The sequence below is a fragment of the Protopterus annectens genome, chromosome 10.part0, assembly GCF_019279795.1.
Source record: "Protopterus annectens isolate FY-2018-M chromosome 10.part0, PAN1.0, whole genome shotgun sequence".
In the NCBI taxonomy this organism is placed as follows: domain Eukaryota; kingdom Metazoa; phylum Chordata; order Ceratodontiformes; family Protopteridae; genus Protopterus; species Protopterus annectens.
In genome coordinates this window covers 673,743,312-673,770,811 of record NC_056744.1, presented here as the reverse complement: position 1 = coordinate 673,770,811, position 27,500 = coordinate 673,743,312, and the positions used below count along the sequence as shown (strand labels likewise).

Genomic DNA, 27,500 nt, shown 5'->3' with positions numbered 1-27,500 from the left:
ATAGGTGCCTTCACAGTAAAATACTACTGCTACCCATTCAAATAATTAGAAGGTCTTCTGAATTTCATCCAGATTGCTTTCATTCATATTACTGATTCATGAAATCTGAAACTATGGGGAAAATGAAGAAAAAGCTTTTGTTAATGCTTCATTCCATAAACAAACAAACAATAAATAAATAAATAAAAATATTGGTTAAAGTATTTTTTACCGTATCAGTACTCTATTTGTGAACTGCTATACTGGCATTAGCACATTACTCACTTCTCAACAGTTTGTGGTTTGTTTGTGTTGACATTAGCACAGTCTGCTCAGGACAACTGGACATATTTCAGTACTGTGTATGCCTACCTACACCCTTGGTTGTGCTTGACTACATGGGTATATAGTACCTTTGGGTAGGGGTGCAGAACTGCAGAGTGCATTATTTATTATAGTGTGATGTTTATCTTGCTGAACATGCAGAGTTGCTGTGTACCTGTAAGTCTATAAAGGCTAGTAATCTGTCTGAGTAGCTCCCACCTGTGGACATATCCAGATGGTAGACAGAGGTTAGCCTAGTATTCACTGACTGTGCACCACACCAGTCTTTTCAGCACATGAACAATAGCATTGTAACAGGTGGTTGCTAGTAGTACATGGCTACATCCTTTGATATTTCTGTGTTGTACTCCTACATAAGGGCATGCTTGTGGAATTCATTCTACAGCTATTCACAGGGTGTGTAACAGCAGACAGGCTGATATGCCTGTGTGTTTCTGACACTTCCAGGCCTCAGATACTCTCAGGTATATTTGAACAGCCTCAGGGAAAGGTACATATCAGTGGGATACACCTGTGATATATTTCAGCTATTTTGCAGTTGAGACTTTGGGGTATTCGGAGCATATGTACTACTACACCATTTCTGACATGCAAGCAGTGTCTACTCTCACGTATTGACATTTATCATTAAGTGGGATTCCTCACCTTTCTGCCTACTGTTAGTACATTTCACAGGGAGTCAGAGGGGCACAGCTAACATTTGTTTGTAAATCAGGGACATCCCTGTAAATCAGTCACAGTTGGGAGGTCTGGCCTCTGACCTATTCAAATATGCCAGTGTTTATCCTGCTCTGATACTGTGTTGGGTTTGTAAGGTGCTACTGTAACATTATTCCCTACTAGCATGGCTGCTTCTCTTATCACACTCATGTAATGCAATTCCACAACAATTGCTAGTAAAGATCCACAGAACAAGCTTTGTGTTATGACCTTCCTATTTTCCCTTTACATTCACTCATTGTAATGCATGATATATTTCTTTCAGCACCAAGTTCTTGTATACCTGCTGTGGTTTAGTGGTACTTCATGCAGTCTGGTGAGTCTAAGGTCTGGAGTTCGAGACTGACAGGGGTATTCTATTTTTCTGCTGAGCAGTACAAGGGCCCTGTCATACAGATTGACTAAGGCACTTTTAAGCAGTTGTAAGTGGGTTTGCGCTGGTTTGCATGATGCTTAGCGATGCTAAGCTAAGCGTCCACAAGCTCACAATCGCACACCCCCGTTTACTACTGCTTAAAAGTGCTTACTCCCGCTTATCCCGTGCTAATTTCTTTGAAAGAAAAGAAAATGGGGAGATAGGAAAGTGGTGAAAAAGAGGGCACAAAGAGGGAAAGACAGTAGGAAAACCAGCTGGGATGTGCAGGAAGGGTGTAGGGAAGGCCCATAGCTGCCCATTTCTTTAAAAGCAACAGTTGTGCATATGTTCGTAATTTGGTGTGAAATTTGCAACCTTCCACCCCTGAGAGAGGGGTGAGGACAACAGAGTATGTTGCAGTGCCAATTATAATTCTCAGTTTACATGTCCGGCGGACATGTGTGCAAAATGGGCAGCTATGTATGGGGAGTAATTTTTTTGTGGGAACAGATTGCCTTTTTTTATTTTTTTTTTTCAGGTGAGAGTGGAATGTGAGGTAGGGGATGTAGGTATATTTGGGGAGGTAGGTTGGGGAGGTAAACAGACAAGACAAACAAGATGCATACAGGGGCGGTATTTGACACATGGGGTGGGTGAACACAATTGACAGGGGAGGTTGTTTGGAAAGCGCAAGCCCATGAGCCCACAGATGATAACAGTGGAACTGAAATCCCCACCCATGGGCAGTCACCACTGCACCTTCACAGCCCCAAGGGTGGCTGTGCTGGGGGCTGAGTAGGATGGGCAGGCTCACCCGAGAGACGTTCCACTCTCGCTTCAAGCTGGCATAGGGGATCAGTGACTGAACGCTGGATCTCCCTACACACCACAGCCAGGACCCCTCGAAGGGTGACAGGTGGCCCTTCTCTGCCCATGCTTGCACAGGGGGATGAGCTCCATCCCCTGCAGCACTTCCACCCAAAGGTGGCACAGGACCAATGGAGGAGGGGAGCCCGGGCTGGGCACCGGAGCTGCTGGTGCCAGGTGCACTTGCCAACTGAGGAGGGACAGGTGGGTCCGCTGGGACCGGCCTTCCCATACGTTCTGTGATTAGGTGTGTTTAATTACAACATAAACAACAGCATTCAAGATTATTTGTAAAAGCATGCAGTAATATTCCCATTAACCCAACACACCAAGGTTCCAACAGTTGAACAGCAAGCATAACACATGTATATATTGAATGACAGTGGATATTCCAACAGCATGTAGGGATGTTTGGTAGCAACAGGCCACCATGAACGTGGTGTTTGAACAGGGCACATGCATCAACATGAATGCAAATATTTATAAAACAGTATGACATATGTCCCAAAAAATATTTAAGATTACACATACCCATTGAGGTGTGGAATTGCATGGTTTATGCACAAACAGTAGGGTGTAGAAAAGAACCTCAGTTAACATGTTATAATTACTTTTACTCTACACTATATTCCTAATGACTGCAACTGTATATTCCCTACATGTATTATTACACTTGCCACCATGCATTAGGTTGTGTAATGGGTTTGGCTAGTTCAATATATACTTGACCTATATCTGACATACTAACTGTCCAAGATGCTGATGTTACTGCTACATATTTCATGATTGCTTTTATATTTCTTTATCTACATTGGATGTTTTCACATGACATTTTCAGTTCAATTTGTACAGAACCCTGCATTTATGGAAGCACACTCACATTTCTGGGGAACATATTAGCATGCTACTCGTGTGCAAGATTTACTTATGCATGCCAGCCAGTAACTGACTGTTGAGGACTGTATATATGCTTCACAGCTACTAGCACTTCCAACACCCACTTTAGATGGGACTGCAGAACTCTGGGTTGCCAGCACGTTTTAAAACAGTACTATTTGTATAATGCAAGGGTACAACAACAATTCAAACTAAGTGACATGCACACACTCCAGGTTTTAAACCTTTATTACTGACATTGCACACTTTTCCACAGACTCACACCTTTATTTGTTGTAACAGTGCATATGGAAGACATATTCAAGACAGATTAGACCTTTATTAATGGGTTAGAACACACTTTTTCAGGCTCAGTCACTTATTTTATATGACAGTACCTGCAGAGATTTTATTCCAGACATATGTTACCTTTCTTAATGGGTTACTATGCTCTTTTTCTAGCTATATGAATTTTCGTATAACAGTACATGCAGAGGACTTATTCAGGCCATTTTATGGCTGTATTATTGTACTACAACACTTTATTTAATGCTCTCTCCCCTATTTTATAAAACAAAACATGCAAAAGAATCACTAACCTGCCTGGTGGCACAGCCTTTGCAGCCTATCAGCATAGGCTTGCTGATTCGCAGCACGGTCACCTGCAGCTGTAAAGTAAATGAAGGGATATTGAGACATACCTATCCATTATACAAACTCAGTTATCAATTCTTACATACTGCATTCCATGGCTACATACTCAGTCATGGGGCATCCTGCATCCCACGGGCCTCCTGGATCCATTGATTCAAGCAGTCCTCCTTCCATCTCTTCAGGTCTGCATGGTGGTGACGGACCTGCTCACTGGTGCGAGGAATGCCTGTGGCACTGGTGAGGTCATGAGCTAACCGGTTCCAAGCCTCAGCCTTGTATTCCATCCCTTGGAACTGGCCCTGCAGGAGTCTGGACTCATGACGGTGGACAAGGAGCCAAACCATGTATTTTGACTCCTCGATGCCCCAACGCTGCGCTCGGAAGCGTGAAACCTCTCCTGCACCTGCCATTCTGACTGCAAATGTGAGATACAATCAGTTATGGCGAGTATTCCTGCCTATGGGGCTTAAATATGTCGCGTTTCCTGCACTTTTTTGTAATTGGCCATTTTTGAGAATTCTAAGCTGACTGCAGACCAGCTTAGTAATGGTTAATCTACCATTTCTAAGTATATGTATGTTAATAGTGGCTTTGTCTCCTAAGCTGTCATGGCTTAGTGGTTCTGTACTTTGATTATGAGGCATAGGGTCTTGGGTTTGAACCTTGTCATTCTTTTATTTTATTACTGTCTAGACAGGCTAGGGGGTGTGGCTGAGTTTAAGCAACTTAGCTCTACGTTGCTCGCCGGTGCCCTACATTGCCCTGGTTGGCGTGGCGCGCACGTCCGCGCAAACATATTGCGCTGGGTAAAGCACTTTTAAACTTTGGGCAACTCTATTGCACTGGATAAAGTGCTATTAAACTATGGGCAACTCTGTTTAGCTGGGTAAAGTGCTATTAAACTATGGGCACCTCTGTTTAGCTGGGTAAAGCACTGCTTAACAGCAGGCTATTATATATCTGGATCCTTTAAAAATATATATTTTGTTCACTGATACATTGGCCATTTCACTGCTTTTAATAATATTTTAATCATATATGTCTGGTATTATTTCAAATACTGATTTAAAACATAAATAGGAAGGGGAGTGGTGGGACTCAAACCATGAATGCTTCTTCTTTGTGCATACGCTCTACCATTACGCTATTGCTATTTGCTTAATTTGTATAAGTAGTTCTTATATGCTCTTCAATGTCACAATTGTGGTTAAGCAATGGACAAACCCGTGCAAACAAGTGCAAATATGGGCAGCTATATCGTGGATTTAAAAAAAATAAAATTAATTTTTTATGTTTTATAACTGTGATGGGGGTTTACAGTGTCAGGGAATGTAGTGTTGGGTGCAAGTACATTTGACCGAACTCGCTCTTGTCTGTTGACATTATGCTTTTTAAAACCTTGCAGGGGTGTGGACTTTTAGACTGCTCGGCAGTTGGACACACCCCCTGCTTTCCTACTCAGTCCGTGTAAGAGTTACAGATGAGTCAGCGTGCCTTCATGAATATTCATGGCACGCTGATGTCATACTGTTCAACTGCAGCCTCCAAGTAAGACATATTAAGTCTTACATGGAGGTTTCGTGAATCCGGGGGTAAGTCTTTTGTATGTCTAATATTAAGTCAAAGTATGATTACAGTTTGTGAAATTATTATTGTTTCAGTCTTTGATGGTAGCCAAAAGTGTCCTTTACAGCACCCACAATCTGTCCAGTATTGACTCCTTCTACAATTCATACTGAGTTATATGTATCGATAGCATATCTAAATAAGACTGTACATTCCTTTTTGTGAGACCCATTCGTCCTTCTACTATTAGAACTGTCTGGGTATCTCTTCCAAACTGACCTCATTTCTACCTGCAAATCCTGGTATTTTATGACTTTGTATCTCTCTGTATGTACAACACTATAATCACTGGGTGCAGCAATTTCAGTAATCAATGCTACTTTTGTCTTCTTTTCGTGGGCTACTATATCTGTTTTTTCTTGCATCTATTTTTTGAGCTGTTGGTAATGGGTAATCCAATACGTGTACAACTGGATGAAATAATACATCAACTGATGAAAGTCTAAAATTAAAAAGTATAAAATTTAACTTAAATTCTTATAGACTGTCAAAATGGACACCTTTCTTATCTTTCCAAATATTAATGAGGAATGGTTAATGATCTATTGTGGTTATTTTTGTAGTAACATGCCTTTGAATCTGTGTTAATAAAGCCTCTCACTTTTTAGTATTCATATTATTTGATGCAGCTGCTTGATGCATAAGTGTAGAGCATTATTATTCTGTTATTCTGTATCTGAAGCATTTGTATTCATATTCATATAGTGGGTGTTCTCTGAGCTTGGTTATAAAACCATCAAATGTATGGTGCTTTCTAATAACATTAGACATTGTAGTTTATTCTTTAGATTGCTAGCATTTCTCTTATAAATATTTTGTATGCATTACTTGATAATATATATGAAATTCTATATGCATCCTACAGTGTAGCATAACATTTTGTAAACACTTCTTAATAATTCCTGCTCTAGACCTCCCATGCTGACCATTTCATTGTCATGGTTAGCAAATCATGTCAGCTTTTAGATTGCTTAGATGTATGTATGTATGTATGTATGTATGTATGTATGCAGCTTTACAAGGGCTTCAGATATTAGAGTTTGAAAACAAATTTTAAGAGTACAGGGAAGTTTCCTGTAAAACAAATATACTCTTACAGGCTGCACAGGAACACTGCTTTCCTGATGACTGTACTCTTATAAGAAGTAATGTTAAAGATATTTCCTGTTCACAAAGAGTTCATAATTTTAACATGGTTAACTTTACCCCTGTCTCAATTTATGGGTGCTAAATCTTAGGTTAAGTTGGATGATATCACAGTCTATGTTTAGAAGCAATAAGGTAAATGTGAGTCAGGAGCAATTAGATACAATGGTTGTTATTACAATATTAAAAACAAATGTTATTACCACTAGTTGGACTTACGCACAATTGGTTGTAAGTCATTTTGATTAATTGAATCCAATAGTATTTGGGTGTGAATGTTTTATGGAAGCTTTCACAGTCTATGACTTGAAATGAGAATGCTATTACCTTCAACTTTTGCTTCTAGCAAAGTACTAAATTGCCATTGTGGTTTGTTAAGCCATTTTCTTTGATTCTTTTTTGTGTTGTGTTAACTGAGGCTGGAACAACACACCACTCTGCCAAGCTATGCATGCCTTCCCATTGCTCCCCAATCTACTACCATTCCAACCCTGATTCTATTAAATTCATACTTATCTAACCACTCCTACAATCTACCTCACCAGAAATCAACCAGTCTCAACTAAACACATCACTTTTCGAATTACATCATAATCAGTAAGGTTCCTGCATCTCTTACTGTTTGTACACCTGATCCGTACCTGCAAATGGTAAATGGTAAATGGTAAACGGTAAACAAATGTAAAATAAAATAAAAAGTATATCACTTTACTGACCATCCAACAATACAGTTCATCCCCTTATCATCAGAAAGCATATCTGGCAGGCCTAATCTCTAGTCAAAATTATACACTTAAATTAATCATCAAAGAAAGCTTTACAGCTTGAGTCAAACTAGCCTGTTCTCTTTTCTGCCTAAACTTTGATTCTGTTACTCTCACAACTTCTTGACTTAATAATCAGGCAGTATTTAAAATTATTATATCCTAGAATTTATTACCAAAACACTATATTATACTACATAGCTGACACAGCACTCACAGCACCTCCCCTTACTCTACCTAACACTCTGACAAACTCAGTATTAACCCATCAGTGACAATATTTCCTCCTGATTAATATGGCGGGATCACAGATCTCACTTTACCTGAACACTATCATTTTCTTCTCTAACTCCAAGGCCAGTGCTCTCTTCACGCCTCTGACAGTTGGACTGTAAACATTTGTTTCCTGTTGTACTTCTTCTGTTTCACTGTATGTCCTATCAGTCTTCCTTTGCATATTTGTGACTTGCAGGACAACATTGCTATAGAAGGGGTTTTCTTTAAACAACATCTGTGTCACATAATCTCCTTCCCCTTTTTCCCTACATCTTCCTCTGCTGGATCTCTCTCTCCTCCTCCTCTCACTTGACTCTTTTGTTTATACCTTTGGACTATGCTTATGTCCTGACAATTTCTTCCTTTATACTATTACTACAATATTCTAGGTAGTAGACAAGCAGTACAAATCAAGGTTTGCATAAAACCCAGGAAGCTTATAAATTAGGTATCTTCTACCTTGCCAGGTCCCCTTGCTCCTAGTTTTGATATCAAACTGCACTTTTATTGCAGCTACTAACAGCCCAGCATTCTACATTTCTACTCAAACAATCTAGGTGGCAGGTAGACTAACAGTTATCTTTTCACTCAGGCTAGGTGGGATACAGACTGCTCTTTCTTCTCTTGTTAGGTCTTTTACTTTACTGGTTATACTATTCCTCTGTCTAAACAACAATTAGACTGTATAGTTTAACTTGTGTACACAGCCTAGGCAGCAAAATGGCTGATACCTTCGTTCACTTTTTGTCAGATAAGATTACTTTCTTGTCTAAGTGAAAGTAGGCTGTAGTTTAATTTCATCCTCGGCTATTTCAGTCTCTTTACTGCTGTTATTACTCCAACAGCCTAGTGGCAGATAGGCTGTGCAATTTAACCTCTGCAAACCATCTAAGTGGCAGATAGGCTGTGGTCCATCACTCAACTGATCATTTTAACTCATATCCGTTGCAGTAGATTAGCTGCAATTTTACTGCACATCTTGACATGGTTTAGAAAGTATGCTTATTTTTTTAATTCAATAAGATAGATTCCATTTACAACCAAGACAAGAGTTAGGCTAGAGTGTTTCCTTTACCCATGTTTTCTCCTCCTGTTGTTAGAGTAGAAAACACTTCATTAAAGTACTTACTGCCATCTACTCCCACCATCTCTCTCTCTTTCTCTCTCTCTCCAGCATAGCACCTCTGTCACCCATAATTAACCTGATATATTCTCTTTTATACCTCTTGCACATTACCGATTTGAATCATCTATCCATCTCAGCCTCTACAATTATAACCCCATCAAAGTTGCAGATTCATTTATACCAATTTTTAAATTCTCAGCCCTTTCTTTGGCATGCTGTCCTTCAATTTAGTCACTTTAGCCTTCAGTCTGTTCTTTACAGTTACCTCCCCATTTTTTCATTAATGATGTCAGGAACCCCCAGCCCTACAAAGGCCTACTACTGTTAAATAATAATACACAATCTAGTGAGTGATGGCAGCCATAACTCACTTATGTTACTAGGTAACAATTTCTATTGCTATGCATTCTTCTTCAGAGGTAACCAGTCCTCAACCCCAAACTAAAGTTTCTCTCAAGATGCTACCATCTGCTACTCACAATTATGCATTCAAGAGTTATTCAGTCAAAGCAGGATCAGCTCAACTCAGCCATCAATTACCCAAACCAATCACCTATGATATCATAAATAAATACCTTAAAATTGCTTGCCTTAATGCATGCAGTCTTAATAATAAATGGAGTATACTTGAAGTATGGCTCTTACCAGAAAATCCCTATTTTTTGCTATAATGGACAGTGCAGTGGTGCAACAGTAGCATTGTTACCTCACAGCAAAGAGGTTCTCCAGTTCAGTTCTCAGCTGAAGTGCCTTCTGTGCAGAGTCTGCATATCCTCCCTGCATTTCTGTGGGTTTCCTCCAGCTGCTCTGGTTTCTCTCACATTTCAAAGACATGCCTCCGCTGAAAATTGGCTTCATTCCAAGTCAGACTTTGCTGGTAAATAAATGTTAAAATAAAATATCAGAAGCCTAGTTGTAAGATGATTATGACCCCTAAACTTTTATATAAGACACTTTAAGATATATATGTGTATATATATATATATATATATATATATATATATATATATATATATATATATCTGGGTTACCTTCATTTGATCGAAATTTCATTTGATCTAAACTCATTTGATCGAAATTTCATTTAATCGAAAACCAGTATTCAAGGCAAATAACAGAGATTTGTCCCCCTCCCCAAGGTCGTGCGACCCTGGAGCTGGTATATATAGTTAGGGGGTGTGGGGGGTGCAGCCCCCCACATTGGGGGGTGTGAGGGGGGAGTGAAGCCCCCTACCTATTTTCGTTCAAAATCTGTACATTTTTGTGTCCCCCCACACCTCTCTAACTATATATACCAACTCCATGGTCGCATGACATTGGGGAGGAGGATCAATCCCTGTTATTTGCCTTGAAGTGTACTGAATTACTGGTTGTCAGTCAAATTAAATTTCGATCAAATGGATTTCAGTCAAATGGGCTGTCGATCAAACGAAGGTAACCCATTTTATATATATATATATATATATATATATATATATATACAAGTAAAAAGAGGAAAAGGCACCAAAAGTCACTAACAACAACAGAAAAAAGCACCCGGATAGCCGTTTCCACAAAAACACGTTTATTGACAGGTATTAAGCACAGCACTCTCTAATGATGACCACAACAGTAAGCAGTACGTTTTCGTCCACAACTTCTTCAGATATACACAAGCATTACCTAAAAACAAATATATAAACTCCTATCAATGAATTAAATTACATAAAATTATTCAATTAACCTGTCTTAACTATTGCAGTACCAAAATAATACAATTCATATTACTTAATAGGAAGCATATACCTCTACTTATTACTAAAACATTTATATACCCTATCAAAGAAACATATATTAAACATACAAATAAAAATATAGATGTTATAAATCCCATTCAATTAATGTATACCATATTAAAAGCATTAAAAAATTGTTAATATATTTATTTTTCTAAAACTAATAAAGAGAATGTTAAAAAAAAAATTGTTAATATATTAAGAATGTATTAGCAACATCTAGTGGCTCAATTTCATATCATTGCCAGCATATCTAAAACCTTAAAGAATGTGAAATTAAAATCCTTCAACCCAAAAACTGCATCAATTACTCATTTTTTGCTAAAATTTAAGAAAATTTGAACAAATCCCACATGTATAACAGTATCAAGTCTCCTATTAACCTAAACAGTGCATATAAAATGTGCATATAAACACTACTTAAAATTGGATTGAATTAAAATACAGATATGAATCCAAATGAATGTGTGCACATATTATTACAAATGTTAAAAATGTATATAAAATAGTGTTTAAAATTGATGTTTTGATTATTTAAAATTTAAAATGAGAATTCCTATCACAATTTTGCTGCCCTAAGCTTCAATACAGGTGCTAGAGATACCATATCATTCAATCCTGGCCATTTATTAGATTCTAAAATCAGTTGCCAGTATAACTCCCTATACTCAAGTTTGGTTTCCCATGCAACACCTCTAATGTCCGACTATACATATATATATATATGGGTCTACTTTGTATAACCAAACTTCCGATTCACCGACACACAATTTACCGACCCCAAACAACCGAAAACACACAACACCGACAAACACCAACAACTCAAAAAACCGAACACCATTACACCGACACAAAAAACGTAAACTACACATTGCACACAATAACATATCCACTAACCTTAACCTAAACCCTAACCCTAACGTCCGACACTACCGCACACTTACCCAACCCGCACCCTAACCCTAACTCACTTAACCCACCCCTAAACCTCAACACCGCCACTATCGCACACTTACCCTACCTGCACCCTAACCCTAACTCACTTAACCCACCCTAAAACATTAAGCCCGTCACTATCGCACACTCACTCCACCCGCATACTAACCCTAACACACTCAACCCTTCCCTACACTACACTACGTCACTATCACACACTTACCTTACCGGAACCCTAAGTCCGACACTACCGCACACTCACCTTTCCCACACCCTAACCTAAAATCCCTCACTATCACACGCATTCGTCCGCTCCCCAATCCTAAATCCGTCACTATCGCACACTTACCGGATCGCGCTCACATGTTGCCGTTGTCGATCTTTCGGCTGTCGGAATATCGCCTTTTCGATCACCTACCTGTTCGGTCGTTCCGTCTCGATCTTCTGGGTGTCGGTGAAGTGGCGGTTCGGTTATTCAAAGTAGACCCACATATATATATATATATATATATATATATATATATATATATATATATATATATATATATACACAGACGGTTCCCATTCAGAAGCCTGAAACATCATAAGCCTGAAAATCAAAATCCTGAAACCAAAAGCCTGAAAATTCAGAATCCTGAAAACTCAAAATCCTGAAAGCCCAAAATCCTGAAAGACCAAAATCCTGAAACTCAAAATCCTGAAAACACAAATAATGCTAATATGTCACTATAAAGACACTAATATCTACCAACTGACCCTGACCCTAACCCTAACCCTAAGGTCCGTCACTATCGCACACTCACCTGACCCGCGCCTAAACCTAACTCACTTAAACCGCTAACCCCAATATTTGTCACTATTGCATACATGCCTAACCTGCCCTAACCCTAACTCACTTAAACCGCTAACCCTAAAATAAAACCAACGCACTTACCTGACCCCAACGCATGACCTAACACCACAGGGCTAACAATAGCAAAGCCACAATGACATCAGTATGTCTATTTTGTGTTTTCAGGATTTTGAGTTTCAGGATTTTGGTCTTTCAGGATTTTGGGCTTTCAGGATTTTGAGTTTTCAGGATTCTGAATGTTCAGGCTTTTGGTTTCAGGATTTTGATTTTCAGGCTTATGATGTTTCAGGCTTCTGAATGGGAACCACACAGACACAGATATATTTATATCCATATCTGTATATATATATATATATATATATATTTATATATACATATGTGTGTGTGTGTATATAAACACACACACATATATCTATATATATATATATATATATATATATATATATATATATATATATATATATAAATATATATATATATATATATATATATATGGATCTATTGTCTTTCAACTAATTCAACAAAATGTAAATCCGCGAATGCATTTACACGAAAGCGCGTTTCAACAAAAATGCACTTTCGTGTAAATTCATAAAAAAAAAAAAAACCCACTAAAAACACTTTTATGCAGGGGCAAGCCCCCCTGCACCCCCACACACACCCCTACTTTAATATTCTCACTCCGAGATCACACTACTGTGGGGAAAAGGGAATGTTCCCTCATCCCCATTGTACTGCAGTTTCAACAACAGTCTGCTTAATTGTACATCAACACTAAACATTGATGCACAACTAAGTTAACATGCAAACTGCATGTTTGTTTTTATTTCACTATTTTTTTTTTTGTTTAACTACTTATTTACGTGAAAGTGCGTTATTGATAAAATGCACTTTCGCGTAAATCCACTCGCCAATTTCACATTTTGGTGAAATGGAAATTCGGCAAACTCAAGTAGATCCATATATATATATACATCTATCCACACACACACATATATATACATCTATCCATATACATATATATATTCATAGGTTAGTACTAGGTTATCTGCCCTTATGAGCCATTTTGAAGCCTAGTTAATTATCCCTTAAGAGACTCAAACCCTGCACCTTGTGTTTGTAAGGTAAACACTTTAACCATTAGGCTATATATATAGACAGATATAGATATATAACATATAACTGCAACAAAAAAAACAGCACAATACCTCTGTAAAGACCTTTATTGTTTCTCCCAGTGGACAAAACCAGTCTGCAACCTGAAAGTTGCTTACAGCCAATTTCGCAAGGTATCCACATTTATGCAACTGCAACAAAAACACAACACCTCTGTAAAGATTTATTGTAGAAAAAGTCCTGTTAAAATCCAACTGCAGATGCAGAAATGACTGAAAGCAGCTACTCCTACAATAAATCTTTACAGAGGTGTTGTGTTTTTGTTGCAGTTGCATAAATGTGGATACCTTGCGAATAATTTTGGCTCAAGCACCAGTTTTGAAGTTTATTATAGATAGATAGATACAGATATATAGATTTAGTATATAATAACAAACTAGGTCCTGGATCTGAAGGTGGTATGTCAAATCTAATCAAGAGGGATACCTTAATTATCACTGCAAATTGCACTAATTGTCACACTACAGATGACTGCAGTCCCATTTGGGTACTCGCACATATCACATTAGGTGTGCAAACTGACATGTGGATTGCATCAGTTTGCACCCTCACATCCACCTGTTTCTATTTTACATAACACCCTGTAGCCTACATGACCTAAAGGTGAACAGAGCAACATGTGATTCTTGGTAAGTTTAATATTAGTGCTATTGGTAAAGATTATTTGCCTCTGAACAAAATGCTGCAGCAATTTAGCCTGACCCAAATAATACAAGACCCTACTCAAACCGGTATAAGAATCATCACCATCTCCTTACTTTACCTAATAATAACCAGCATAAAAAATAGGTGCCTTCACAGTAAAATACTACTGCTACCCTTTCAAATAATTAGAAGGTCTTCTGAATTTCATCCAGATTGCTTTCATTCATATTACTGATTCATGAAATCTGAAACAATGGGGAAAATGAAGAAAAAGCTTTTGTTAATGCTTCATTCCATACACAAACAAACAATAAATAAATAAATAAAAATATTGGCTAAAGTATTTTTTACCATATCAGTACTCTCCAGCTATCCACAGACCAGTATAACTTGAAGGTGAGGACAGAGCAAGAAAAGGTGAGAAGTCATGTGCTAAGCATAAATATCATCTGGAATGGTAAGCCATGGCATGCGTTTCATATAACCTATAATTACTGATGCCACAGCATGACAAATTAGCAATGACCTGCTAACAGTGTTGCTTTAATAATGTGTATAGTGAGCAACTTTGCTCCTGTAAAAGCAGGAGAGTGGTTTACTAGGCAAGCTGTAAAACCTTTAACATTGTTAAAATTGAGACTCAGCTGAATTAAATACTCTACCAATCTTGTTAGTATTTTTTTTTACTTTGATTGCCTTACTGGAATACGCGGTGGTGCAGCAGTAGCGTTGTTGCCTCACAGCAAGAGGTTCTCCTGTTTGATTCTCAGCTAGTGTGCGGGGATTGCCTTCTGTGTGGAGTCTGCATATCCTCCCTGCGGGTCGAGTTGCGTTCCGAAAGACATGCGTGAATGGGCGTGCCTTTGTTGAAGGTTGGGTGTCGAGCTGGCAACTTGGCACTGTGAAAATCTACTGCCAATCATTAGTGGACCAGAGTTCCGCTGTGGCGACCGCCTACTGGGAAAAGACACCAACATAATTAAGATATTAAAACTAAGAATATTAAAATGCATTCTACTAACTGGGTTAATTTATTTATTTTTTTATTTTTATCACTGACTAATGTGAAAGGTTTCCGAGATCTAGAAATTAGGAGAACACTTTGACTTACAGAGAACTTTGGTGTCAGTTATTATTGAATGTGACCAGTCTCCCACATGTTAATGAACATAGATCAGTTACCATCACACTTAGATTAACTGCTAAGTTGTCAGTGAATATCACACTGTTTTTGTTATTACTTATTATACAGAGTGCTTGGCAGTTGGCTTAAAAGTTTAAGGACCAGAGAAGCTGTTTCCTGTGGTCCAGTGGAGCAAGGTTTGATTCCCTCAGCCTCTATTGCCAAACTCTGTGACTCTGATCATGTCACTTAATCAGACACTGCTCTCAGGTTGTCTGAAAAAGATCCATGAAGATCAGCACTGTAGCCTGGAATACAAATAAAATAAATTATAAGATTGAGACATTTAATGACTGACATGGTTTTAAAAATATTAGTATTAATAGTTAGTTTTTTTAAGATGACATGGTCTAGTATTTTTTGAATGAGTTTTTTATGCAGTCAGTTTATTCTTAACAAATTCTTAAGAAATGGTAATATTTAAAATCTTTATTGTGGGTTATATGTTGGCAGAATAATCATAAGCAGCCAGTGAATATACATCATTTTTGTCTTAAATGTTGTGACTCACAGCAATAAAAAGGACCTGTTTTCTCTACAAAGCTTCTTCAACATATTTGTTTCATCTCAAAGACACTTACTTTTAAATAATTTTCCCAGTACATGAAAATTTCCACCAATTAGTTTTTTACAGAGTTGTTAAACAAACCCGTTATAAGAATTTAATATAATCATTTGGGTGAAATTCATATGCATCATTCAACTCTGCTAGGTATAAAGATCTTAATTTTATGATCCATCAATGTTCCCTAATTGTTAAAATCTTATGTAAATAAGCATTAGAATATGCAGACCAATTGCAACAATCAATACGCATAAATGCAGAGATCATAGTAGAATGTGAAACCAAGTGTCTGTACAGTGCATCTCCATACCCTTTTGCATCTGAAATCACTGGGCATCTGCCCAACATAAAATTTGCCATGGAAATATTGAGTTAAAGATAAAGTACAATTGAAACACCTACCTTTTTCAAGCAGATATGTTATTTTGCTTCCATTCATATGGTATTATGATTGTCAAAAATATTGTTGGTTGTTGAAAATGAGTTAAAAAGACCAACAATTCTTTGTATCTTATGGACTCCTGAAATGAGATCTATGCCTTGCCTTCCACCTTGTAATCCATTAGTGATTCAACAGTCCTGGACTTTCTGTATCTTATAAAAGAGATACTAGAAATAGGTATCTAAATCTTAACCAACAGATAAAACAAGGTGGAGAGATAGGTTCATAGGTTCATAGGTTCATACTAGGCTATCTGCCCTAGGGCATTTATAAGCCTAGCCAGAGTTGTGTGGCTTTCACCACCCCTTAGGTTGAAGAATACTATACCCATTAGTTTGCCATGCCTCTGTCCAGCAGTGATACAGAGATGATCCCCGGGGTAAACCTACGATCTCCCATCCACTGGTCAAGATTCCTCTTGAACAGAGCCAGCGAGGTGCTCTGTCTCACATGGACCGGGATTCTGTTCCACAGCATAGGGAGTCTCTGGGTGATGAATCTGTCCCTCCAGCACATCCTATTTATATCTGTGTTGAGGTTTAAGTCTCTTGCTCTTGTGGCTCTGGTGGATTTGGATTTTTGAGGTGGAGCATGTCCATTAATTCCGGGTTGGACATGGCCTTGTATGTCAGGCACAGGTCACCTCTGAGCAGACGGTATGCGACTGAATAGAGCTGGAGTTTCTTCAGTCGGGCAGCATATGGCATATTTTTGAGCCCCTTTATCCTTTTGGTGAGGAACTTTTGGGGTCTTTCCAATTGCTGCAGGTGTCGGGTAAGATACATTCCGAATGGGGCATTGTACTCAATCATTGGTCTGATAAGTGAAGAGTACAGGGGAACAATGACCTCCCTTGATCTGGATGTAAATCCCTTCGTAATCAGGTGGGCAATGTAGAAGGTCCTCCTAACCACTTTGGCAATGTGAGTGTCAAAAGAAAGGTTACTGTCAACTTGGGTCCCCAGGTCCCTGATAACCTCTTCTGTGCTTAATGGATTGCCACCTATGTGGTAACTTGGGGTTACCTTGTTTTTACCAAAGGGTATGACTATACATTTTTTGGCTTTTAGCTTAAGGCCATGGATCTGGCACCAGTTATCCATTTCTATGTGACCTCTCTGAAGGATATCTGTGTCTGATGGATTTTCAACTATGGTGCCCAGTTTGCAGTCATCTGCAAACTTTGTCAGCCACAATCCTCCTATGTTTGCCTGCACTTCTGAAAAGTAGATGCCGAACAAGAGGGGGCCCAGGACTGAGCCCCGTGGGACACCGCTTGTGACCGGCTTGGAGTCTGACATGGCACCAGCAACTCTAACCCTGTGGGTTCTGTCCTTGAGCCAGTTTGCAACCCATCTTGTGACATATGGGTTTACATTTAAGCTGGTGAGCTTTTCTATGATACCCGAGTGGGGTATTGTGTCAAAAGCTTTTGCAAGGTCAAGGTAGGCTGTGTGAACTGCCTTACCCTCATCAATGGCCTTGGTGACTGTTTCAAAAATGTCGACCAAGTTCAAGAGGCATGATCTGCCCTTGACAAAGCCGAATTGGGTAGGATCCAATGTCTGTAGGTCCCCTATGTCTTTATTTATGAGTTCCATTATGATCCTCTCCATAGCTTTGCAGACCAGGCTTGTTAAGCTTATGGGGCGGCAATTACCAGGGTCCGTAGAAGCACCGCCTTTGTGGAGTGGGACCACAGTTGCCGTACGCCACACTTTGGGTACGTATCCTGTGGTAAGGCTAAGATTAAACAGCAGCCTTATGTGTGGGTTTAGTTCCTCATTGAGTTTGTGTAGCACACAGCTGGGGACACCATCCGGTCCCATTGATGCTGTGTTTTTAGCTTTAGAGAGAGCAGCTCTCACCTGGGCATTTGAGATGATTGGGAGGCTACACTCTGCTGGGATAGATATTTCTCCTTTTGGGGAGGGAGGGAGAAATTTTCACTGAACCTGTCTGCCAATATGTTTGCAATGTCTGTGGGTTCAGTGATTTTTGTATTATTTTGGACTAATTCTGAGCATATCTGGGAGTTTCCACCCAGATTTCTAACATAGCTAAAGAAGGCCTTATGATTGTCTTTTGAGTCCATGGCGATTTTTCTCTCAAAGTTGACCTTGGATGATTTTATGAGTGATCGTAGTTTTTTACTAGTATTGATCAGAGATGTCTTCCCTTTTAGGGATTTTGCTCTATCTTGTAGTAGCTTTCTCCTCTTGTTGTAAAGTTTGTTTATGGCTGGGGTCCACCAGATCAGGCGCTTGCCTTTGGTGGAAAGGGTCTTGATTTTATTTGGGATTGCTTGATCCATGCAATCCTGGAGGTGCTCGTAGAAAGCATTTGTAAGGGATTAAGCAGCGTGGGTTGTGGTTTCCAATGGCTTGGCCTTGAAGGATACCACACCAGTCTTAAGAAGTGTGAAGTTGGCTTTTGAGAAGTTCTTCACTGTGGTCTTTTTTGTGGGGGGTGGGGGCGGGATGTGGATCTCCAGTGAGATTAGTTTATGGTCTGATCTCACCAATGAGGGATATACTTCCGGTGTGGAGCATTTTGTCCCCATGTTTGTGATGATCAGGTCTAGTATATTTTCACCTCTTGTGGGAATGGTGACAAGTTGTTCCATAGCATTTGAGTTTATGAACTCCAGGAACCTTTGGGCTAGGGTATTGGGGCTTGAGTAATGTTCCCAGCCTATGTTTGGGTAGTTGAAGTCACCCAATATGATGGCGTTTGGAGAGACATTTATACTCTCCAGTGTCTTCAGGAAGGCTGTGTGGGGTTCCTGAGTTTGAGAGGGTGGCCTGTAACATGCTACAAACTGTAGAGCAGTTTTGCCTATGATTAATTGCACCTGAATGGTCTCTGATGCTTCGTGAGTTGCCACCAGCCTGGAGGTGTGGGTATCCTTGATGAATATGGATACACCCCCTCCTTTTGTGGTACGGTCCGGGTTTTGGGGCCAGAAAGCATGATATGAGGTAAAACCTGATAGTGCCAGGGTGCTCTCAGGAGCCTTGAACCAGGTTTCAGTCACAGCACATACATCGATGGTCTCCATATTGAGGAGGGCTTCGAGGGCGTGCATCTTGAGATTTAGACTTCTGGCATTGAACAGCATTACCCTTAGTTTTTTTCCATTATTGTTTTCTAGGTTCATGAATTATCACCTTCCCCAATACTCGAATAGACTCCCACTGCATATCAAGCAGTGAGATACTTCAGCTACCTTCAAATGGGAACTGGATAACTGGATGGATATTTACAGATTCACTCTTGGCTTGATAGGCCTAGCCCTCCTAGAGAGAAGGCGCTTCATCTGATGGTGGGTAATGGCACGGCATAAATGGTCACAAGACTCAGTTATTTTGTAATGCCTATGATTTTATGAATCATTGAACTTTGTGATTAACTGAGAAATGAAGAGCTTCTTTTGCTGCATGAATCACCATGTGATAAAACAAAGGAGTAGAATGGATTTTCTGGCTGCATGACAAGAAGAGTCTTTATTCATTTTCCAACTGCGGCATTTTGAAGGAGTGAGAACACCACAAAGAATCAGAAAACTGGGATCAGAGATGATGTATTACTATTTTAAAGTTATGTTTTTTGTAAACAACTACCAACAACACATCATAAACACAATACTGGAGTATAGAGTGCATAATGGTAGATATGGAAGTATTTTAACTTGTTGTTCAGCTATTTACACTTTATCTTTAAATATATGGCCCAGGGAGTCTGATAAGTGATGTTGTGTATGATGTTAAACATGGCATATGTGTTTTAGTAGAGAATATTCTAGATTGCAGTATATGTGACCAAATATCACAGTGACACCATGAGAAGCTCACCCCAGAATTTGAGTATGCATTTGTTCCATAATGACACGTCTCTTATGTTTACTTAAATAATGTGATAATTCTTTCCTTTTTCTATACCTGAATTTACAAGAATCTCACACTATATTTTAAAAAGAAAACTGTCTTGTGACAAAATGTTTATCAATAGCTTTCCTGCTCTTATGAAGATTGGTTCCATAGTTTGTTGTCAATCCAGAATCCTCTGCAGGAATTTCAGAATCCTATATGTTAACAATTCTTATCTAGAAATGTCTTGAACCTGACATGTTGTAAATATCAAGCAGCTTGTAGTGTGTGTTATTTATAACCCTGATAATAATAAAGTTTTTTTTAATAGTCTGAACTTGTGTAGAAGACTTTTAGATAACTGCTTCTTGGTATAGCACTGACCTTTATCCGAGTTGAACATTGTCTTACATAACAACAACAATTTTGGAATTTATGAGTCTTCAGATGTACTAGACATACAGTCTGGAAGATGAATGAGGAGCTTATCCCAATTTTCCCAAAGCACCATCTGCTTAAGTGATTTGCTCAAGGTCATAGAACAGGCAAATGGTAGCTAATGCAATCAAACCCTGGACCACAGAAAGCAATTTGTTAACAACCCAGAGTCTTAATCCTCAGTGATAACTGACAGTTTTGCTATAACTGCTAAGAATTTCAAAACAGAGTTTTAAATGTTAACATAACAAATACTGGATGGTTCACTTGCAACCTCTGTATCCCAAATCTCTTTTCAGAGAATGCACTTTTGCATGCATGTTATAAGTTGCCATCACCACACATTATTAAAAGCAGACCCAATTCACAATTCATGATCTTGAAATATCAGACAGCATATTGAGCTGATATAAAATCAATGAGGGTACCATCATATACATAGAATACAGATTATAGTTTCAAATCCACTGAGAAGTTGTGTAAATCACTCGCACTTGTGGCCATCCATTACTCCTACTTGCATATCTTGGTTCCCTGGTTTGGTTCGTGGTTGAGTTGATGTGTATGCAGAGTCTCCTTTGTATTCCTGTGTTTATGTGTTTATGCAGTGGGTGCTCTAGTTTACTCCAACATCTGCAAAGATATGCAGGTAGGAGAAATGGAAATCCACATTTCCTGTAGACGTGTGTGTGTGTGTGTGTGTGTGTGTGTGTGTGTGTGTGTGTGTGTGTGTGTGTGTGTGTGTGTGTGTGTGTGTGTGTGTGTGTGTGTGCGTGTGTGCGTGTGTGTGCGTGTGTGTGCGTGTGTGTGTGTGTCCTTGCACATGTGTGTGTGTGTGTGTGTGTGTGTGTGTGTGTGTGTGTGTGTGTGTGTGTGTGTCTATACATCCTCTGAAGGAATGACAACATCTGGTCCAGAAATGTTTCTCTGCCTTATGACCACCGCTTGCCACAGCAGACCCCGTCTCCCCTCACAACTCTTCTTTGTAATGTAGACCCATACTGAAGTTTACTGTTTGTTTATTTTCGCAGTTCCTAAGGGGTTTGTAGACAGTTTTTGAAACTCAAATGCTTGATAATTTGTATTTGTTAAAGATTACACTGATCAAATTAATCTGTTGTGGGTCTGCGCTCAAGCTTTGACCTTGTCCTGTGAGGCAGCTCCTCAGTGTTACTTACATTTAGAGTCTTAGGGATAGAAGACTCCTGCTGACTGGTTTGCAGAACAAGTGTTTTTTGAAAAAATGTATGACTCACCCCCTTTTTTGTGATGAACACCTGATCTTTAGTCAATTTATCCAGCTCCTGGTGCTGTTCTCTGACACCCATAAAAACTAAAATGAGCAAAAATAAATTGCTTTAAACTAATGCTCCTCCCTACTTTCCTAAAGATGTCCTCTAGATCACACCATCATGTGTTAAAAGAGAGAGAGAAAAACAAGTAATCCAGTCTTCTATAGAGGCAGATACTGCTGTGACACTGTCTTAGAGAAAGTACAACACCAATACTGCAAAAACGTCTCCCACAAAGCAGTTGTTGCTGTAATAAGTCCAAACAATGGAAGTAACTGCAGGCTTCAAATTGCCATGAAACAATATATGATAAAATAACACAAAAATCATAACATACTCACCAAAAACTTATATGAATGGAAATTATAAGGCTTTCGGAAGTATTTCTCATCATCATTATAGTACAAACGCTCACAAACATTATCATATCTCAGTTCCCGCCAGTCACCATTATACACATATTCACAGAAGCCACCATAATAATTGCCATCTAGAACACTTGCTTTTTTTTCCTGAGTGAGGATATTAAACCTGAAAAAAAAAATAAAATAATGTCATCTGGTATATGAAAATAATATGTTCTTGTTATTTTCCATTATCATAAGACTACACATACGTAAAATTGTACTGACATATTAACGAGTACACTGCAGATAAAGTTAAGCATCCATTCATAATTTTATGAACCACAGAATTTATAGAGAGTGCTCTGAAAACAATTGTACTATTCTTCTAAAAGCTAGGATCAATCCTGCATCTCATTAAAAAAATAATAACAGATACACTCTCCCATTTCAAAACTTTTTTTAAGAAATTATGTTAAAAAGAATGTCTATTAGGAATATAGGAAGGATCATGCAAGCATGTAATGTGAAAAATTTAAGACTGATTGGCAAGAAAATAAAATTGCTAAAGATTCCAGTGACAACCTCAAGGCATTCTATAGCTATGTCAAGAATCTAAATGGCAATGCTCAGATCTGCTCTGAGCCACAACAGAATGGCATTAAATATACTGATCCCAAGGACATTGCCAATATCCTGGCAGATCAATTCAGTGCCAACTTCACCCCCCTCTCACCCCCTAAAGGGCTCATCTCAATACAGAAAGATTGTCAAATTTCAGTAATCACGGCCACACAGATAAAAACCACACTCTCCAAAGCTAGGAATATAGCATCCATGAGACCAGATGACATCCTGGGCTGTGTACCACATGAACTACAAAATGAACTGGTACCTCACCTAAGTGTCATGTTTAATCATAGCCTCACCTCAGGCTTCGTGCCCACTGAGTGGCACACATCTACAGTTATCCCACCCCACAAGGGGGGGGGGGGTCAACCTTGGATCCTGGGAAGTAATATTAGCAAAATCAGAAAAATAGTTGTCATGACCAACAAATGAGTCATCCCAGCTTGCTTGTGATATTTAAACTGACTTTCAAGACTATTAACTTAATCAGAAAAAAAGGATGTGAATGCATACATTAAGGCAAGCCTCTCAACTGCTCCTATGATTTACAGACACCTCTGATTTTATCTCTGAATTTTCATCTGTTCCTAAGCTGTACATTGTTTTGTGAAGTTCTAAGTTAAATAGTGACAGTATTTCAAAATGGTCCAAAACCTAGGGCCTTTTTCTCCAATTATTAATTATTTTTTTGCTTTATTCCTAATAAGGGAGGTAAATTTTGACAGTTGACTGATTAGACTTATCAGCTTTATGTGTGCATCTCCACCATTTTGTCTAATCTAATACATCTGTCCACCAGATCCTGCAACCTTAGGTTTTAGAATAAAAAAGTGTAGTTGAATTTTGTTTTGTGAAGTAAAGAAACGTACTTATTATTGTTTACCATGTCATATCATTTGCTAACCTGGTAAGCAGGCTGTTCAGTCACCATGACATGACCCACAAGGGCAAGTATAGAATATACATATCTCTACATATCTCTCTGTATATCTATATATAGATATATACATATATCACTTATACATAACACAAGCAGAAAACTATAATTCAAAGTGGAAAGGGATGATGATGATACACGGTGAACCTAAAGAAACAAGGAGAGACTGGGATTTTGGAAGCAGACTCTTAAGCAGAACAACAACAATCATACAGAATATTATATTCATTAAATAGCTGGGAGTACTTTAAGAACTAACCCAACATGGGAATGGAAAAAAGAGATTCTGTTAATAGGGAGGGATGCAGACTATAGGCAAGAGGGGGCTGGAATTTATTGGAGAAAACTGGCAAAGTAACCAAGGTACTGGGAGCAAATAACTAGAAAGGGAAAGGTAATCAAATGTGAAGACGCCAAGAATTTATTTGGACTGCTGGTTAGAGATTACCTTCCCTATCAAGGATTGATATCAGAGTATAGGCAAATAGAAATAAATAGGGTGGGTCTTAAACAAAAGACCAGCACTGGTAGAGTTTTTAATAGAATCTAAAACAGAATCTGACATTAAAAAGGGAATAATTAGTAGAACATATAAAATATTGCATGATAACTATAAGAATCAATCAGAGGAGCTTAGAAAGGATTGGGAAGAGAGATTGGATATGCAATTCACAAAGAGATAATGGGGGCATATATGTATATATGCCAATTATGCAACAAAGTCTAGAAGATTTAGGATCTTTGTCCAGAAGTGTTTACAAAGGTATTTTTATACCCCAAGTAGACTCCAAAGAATTCTTCCCCAGGTGGATAGCAAATGTTGGAGGTGTGATGAGGAAGAAAGAGAGGGAAACCAGCCCCAAAATGACTGTGTTCCCCATTTGCTCTTAAGGGAAATTGTACATGATTGTGCTTGATTTATACAAGATGCTTGTGTTACAAATGCATTAGAACTGTATTTCATGTGTATATCAAACTGATTTGTACAGATATTGGTATTGAAAAGGTATTTGTAAAGCGCTTGTGTTTGAAATGTATCCACAGTGTGCCCTACTAGAGAGAACAGAAAGGCACATGCACTATTGTAACTGGTTTAATGTATATGTTTTAACAGAGGAAACTGGAAGGTTAACCTCAGTCCAGCAAATTCTAAAATATATTTGAAATTAAATCACTTTACGGGCTAGGCTATAAAGATGCTATCTCATTGGTTTCAATGAAGACAGAGACACAAAGTCTATAGTAGGCAGCTTTCTGTATTGTCTTTGGTGTGAACTAATTACCACTCTGGAAGCATGGAAGTATGAAGTTGTTTTATGACTTCCAGCACCAGTAACAGATCTGAGCAAAAACTCGTGTGTGTGCATTTTTAAAGTAGGTGCTAAATCCTGCCAGCTTTCAGCAATGGGGGTTTGCGTGGGAACTGGAAGTCAGATGACCAGAACTGATGTCATTCTCCAAGCTATCCCAGAGGTAATATTTTAGATATTATTTTGAGAAGACTCTTAGCGAGACTGAGCATTCTGTATTCTGTTTTGGCCTGTCAACAAGAAGGACCATTCACCATATCATCTGCCTTGCTCTGTTATGTGAGTTATTAGGGAATAGTATAATTCTCTTTGATTCAGTCAAGAATATAGTGAAGCTTAGTTTAGATATTGTTTTTCTTTATTTGTCTGAGCCTGTCCTTCAATGCTGTTTCAAATATTTCCTGTGATTTTAAACTCTAATGATACTGTGAATATATACTTAGTATTTTCTTGTTATTTTATTATTTATTATTAAATATATTTAAACATTTCATTGTGGCTGATCTGTATAGAGATATTTAAGCTTTGAGAGTACTTGCATATTTATTTGGTGACACTATGTGGGCCATTCCTAGTAGCCTTGCTCTTGGTCAAACTACCACCTGTATTAATATTAATTTCACTCAGTGTATTGGGTAGCCTTGGAAGAGCCTTTAGGTAGCTGGCAGAAGTGTCTGGTGGTAGTCATGACTACCTTATAGTCTGGGAAGAAGAGGGCATAGCTAGTATACCTGTGCCAGCCTTACCCAGGTGTGTGTGTGTATGTGTGTGTGTGTGTGTGTGTGTGTGTGTGTGTGTGTGTGTGTGTGTGTGTGTGTGTGTGTGTGTGTGTGTGTGTGAATGAAACCTCAAAGAGTGTATGTTTCAGCTATTTGGGCAGGAACACAAAGCACTGGATGGACAGAGGGGATGCTGGAGGTCTTGGCTTGGACACACAGCTGAGATCTCAACTCTATAGCTGTGCCAGTGGAGAGTCTTATTGGGGATCCGGAGAAAGAGGGAGAAAACCAGCCCTGAACTGACTCTGTTCCCTATATACTCTTAAGGGAAATCATGCATGATTGTGCTTGATACAGAGAGCTGTATCTGCAGATACTGTGCATGTACCTGTTATCCTCCCAGTGAACGTCCCCCACTGGTGTCAGTGGTGAGGATTGAGGCTCCTTGATTACTGGCCCAGTGGAGGGTTGTCACAATAATCATGCTAGCAACAATTTTGAAGAAACAGTAAATAACATGGTCAATTTAAAAGATAAAATGTATAAACATGTTACTCATTTTAAAAGAAATTTATAATATTGTTTTGGTAACTCGCATATTTGTTGAAACTATTACACTCAATAAGTATGAGGTTCTAAAAATCATAATGAGGAAAAGAGGTCATGAAGAAAAATGTACAATATTTGTACACTTTTTCCTGTAATATGTACTTTTCAATTTTCCTGAATCCATATTTCATTCATATTGACAATATTACTTAGACTGAACCACTAAGGACATAAAGTTTAACTGGAAGACAGATTTATTGTCTCATATTTATAAAAAATACAACTCAGACAATTTGTGTACTTCTTCTATGTTGTATTATGAAGAGCATTCTTTTGATTAGTCTAACTGCCTGATAATGGTTACACTTCACATTATTCAGGATGCCAACTGAAACAAACAGAAGACTATTTTAACAAAATTATTATAATACAAATAAAAAATCCAAGTGAACCTATAAGCATTTTGGAAAGTACACTTCACAAATATGTTAGCTCGTTCAATGATACCTGACAAGTACTTTCATCAGAACTGAATTTCCTGACAAAGGCCCTGATTTTCTGTCAGTAAATTTTTTAGATAGGTGGCAACCCTACTGGGAAGGGTATCAGCATCAAAGAGTAAAACACGGCTAGCTAATAAATAGGGAGATCTGAATGCATCATGTCCAGAAGGACATTATGAGCACTGTAAGTTAAAAATGATGCTAGTCAGAACCTGTGATTTCAAATGGAAAATAGTTGTAAAGATGTTGATAGGGTAAGAATGATAAGAAAGTTTTGCATTCAGTGGAAATACTATGAGAAAGGAAGGAAACACAATGGAATTTATAATTAATTTTTTGAATAAATGAAATTGCAGGGAGTAAATTACATTGGTAAACCGAGGAAAAGAGCTTTAATTCACTAAAAAAAGCAGAAGATCTAAAATAAAATAATCGTAAGAGGTGAAACAAGGAAATAGATGGCTTTCTTGGAATCAAGCATAATTTAAATATGGACTGTTGAGCTATTTAAAGTTAGAAAATGAAAGAATAGTGAGCATAGTGAAAAAATAGGTTTAAATGGTCTTATTCAAGAAAAAGTACCAAAAACAATACACTTGT

General features: G+C 38.4%; 1 protein-coding gene across 1 annotated transcript in view; it reads right to left on the bottom strand.

Moving 5' to 3' along the window:
* The window catches only part of C8A (complement C8 alpha chain), a 597,456-nt gene that overhangs the window by 363,042 nt on the left and 206,914 nt on the right, over positions 1-27,500 (bottom strand). The window contains exon 5 of the mRNA XM_044085514.1: positions 22,250-22,439. Coding sequence (XP_043941449.1) covers positions 22,250-22,439 — 190 coding nt within the window. The remainder of the gene's footprint in view (positions 1-22,249; positions 22,440-27,500) is intronic.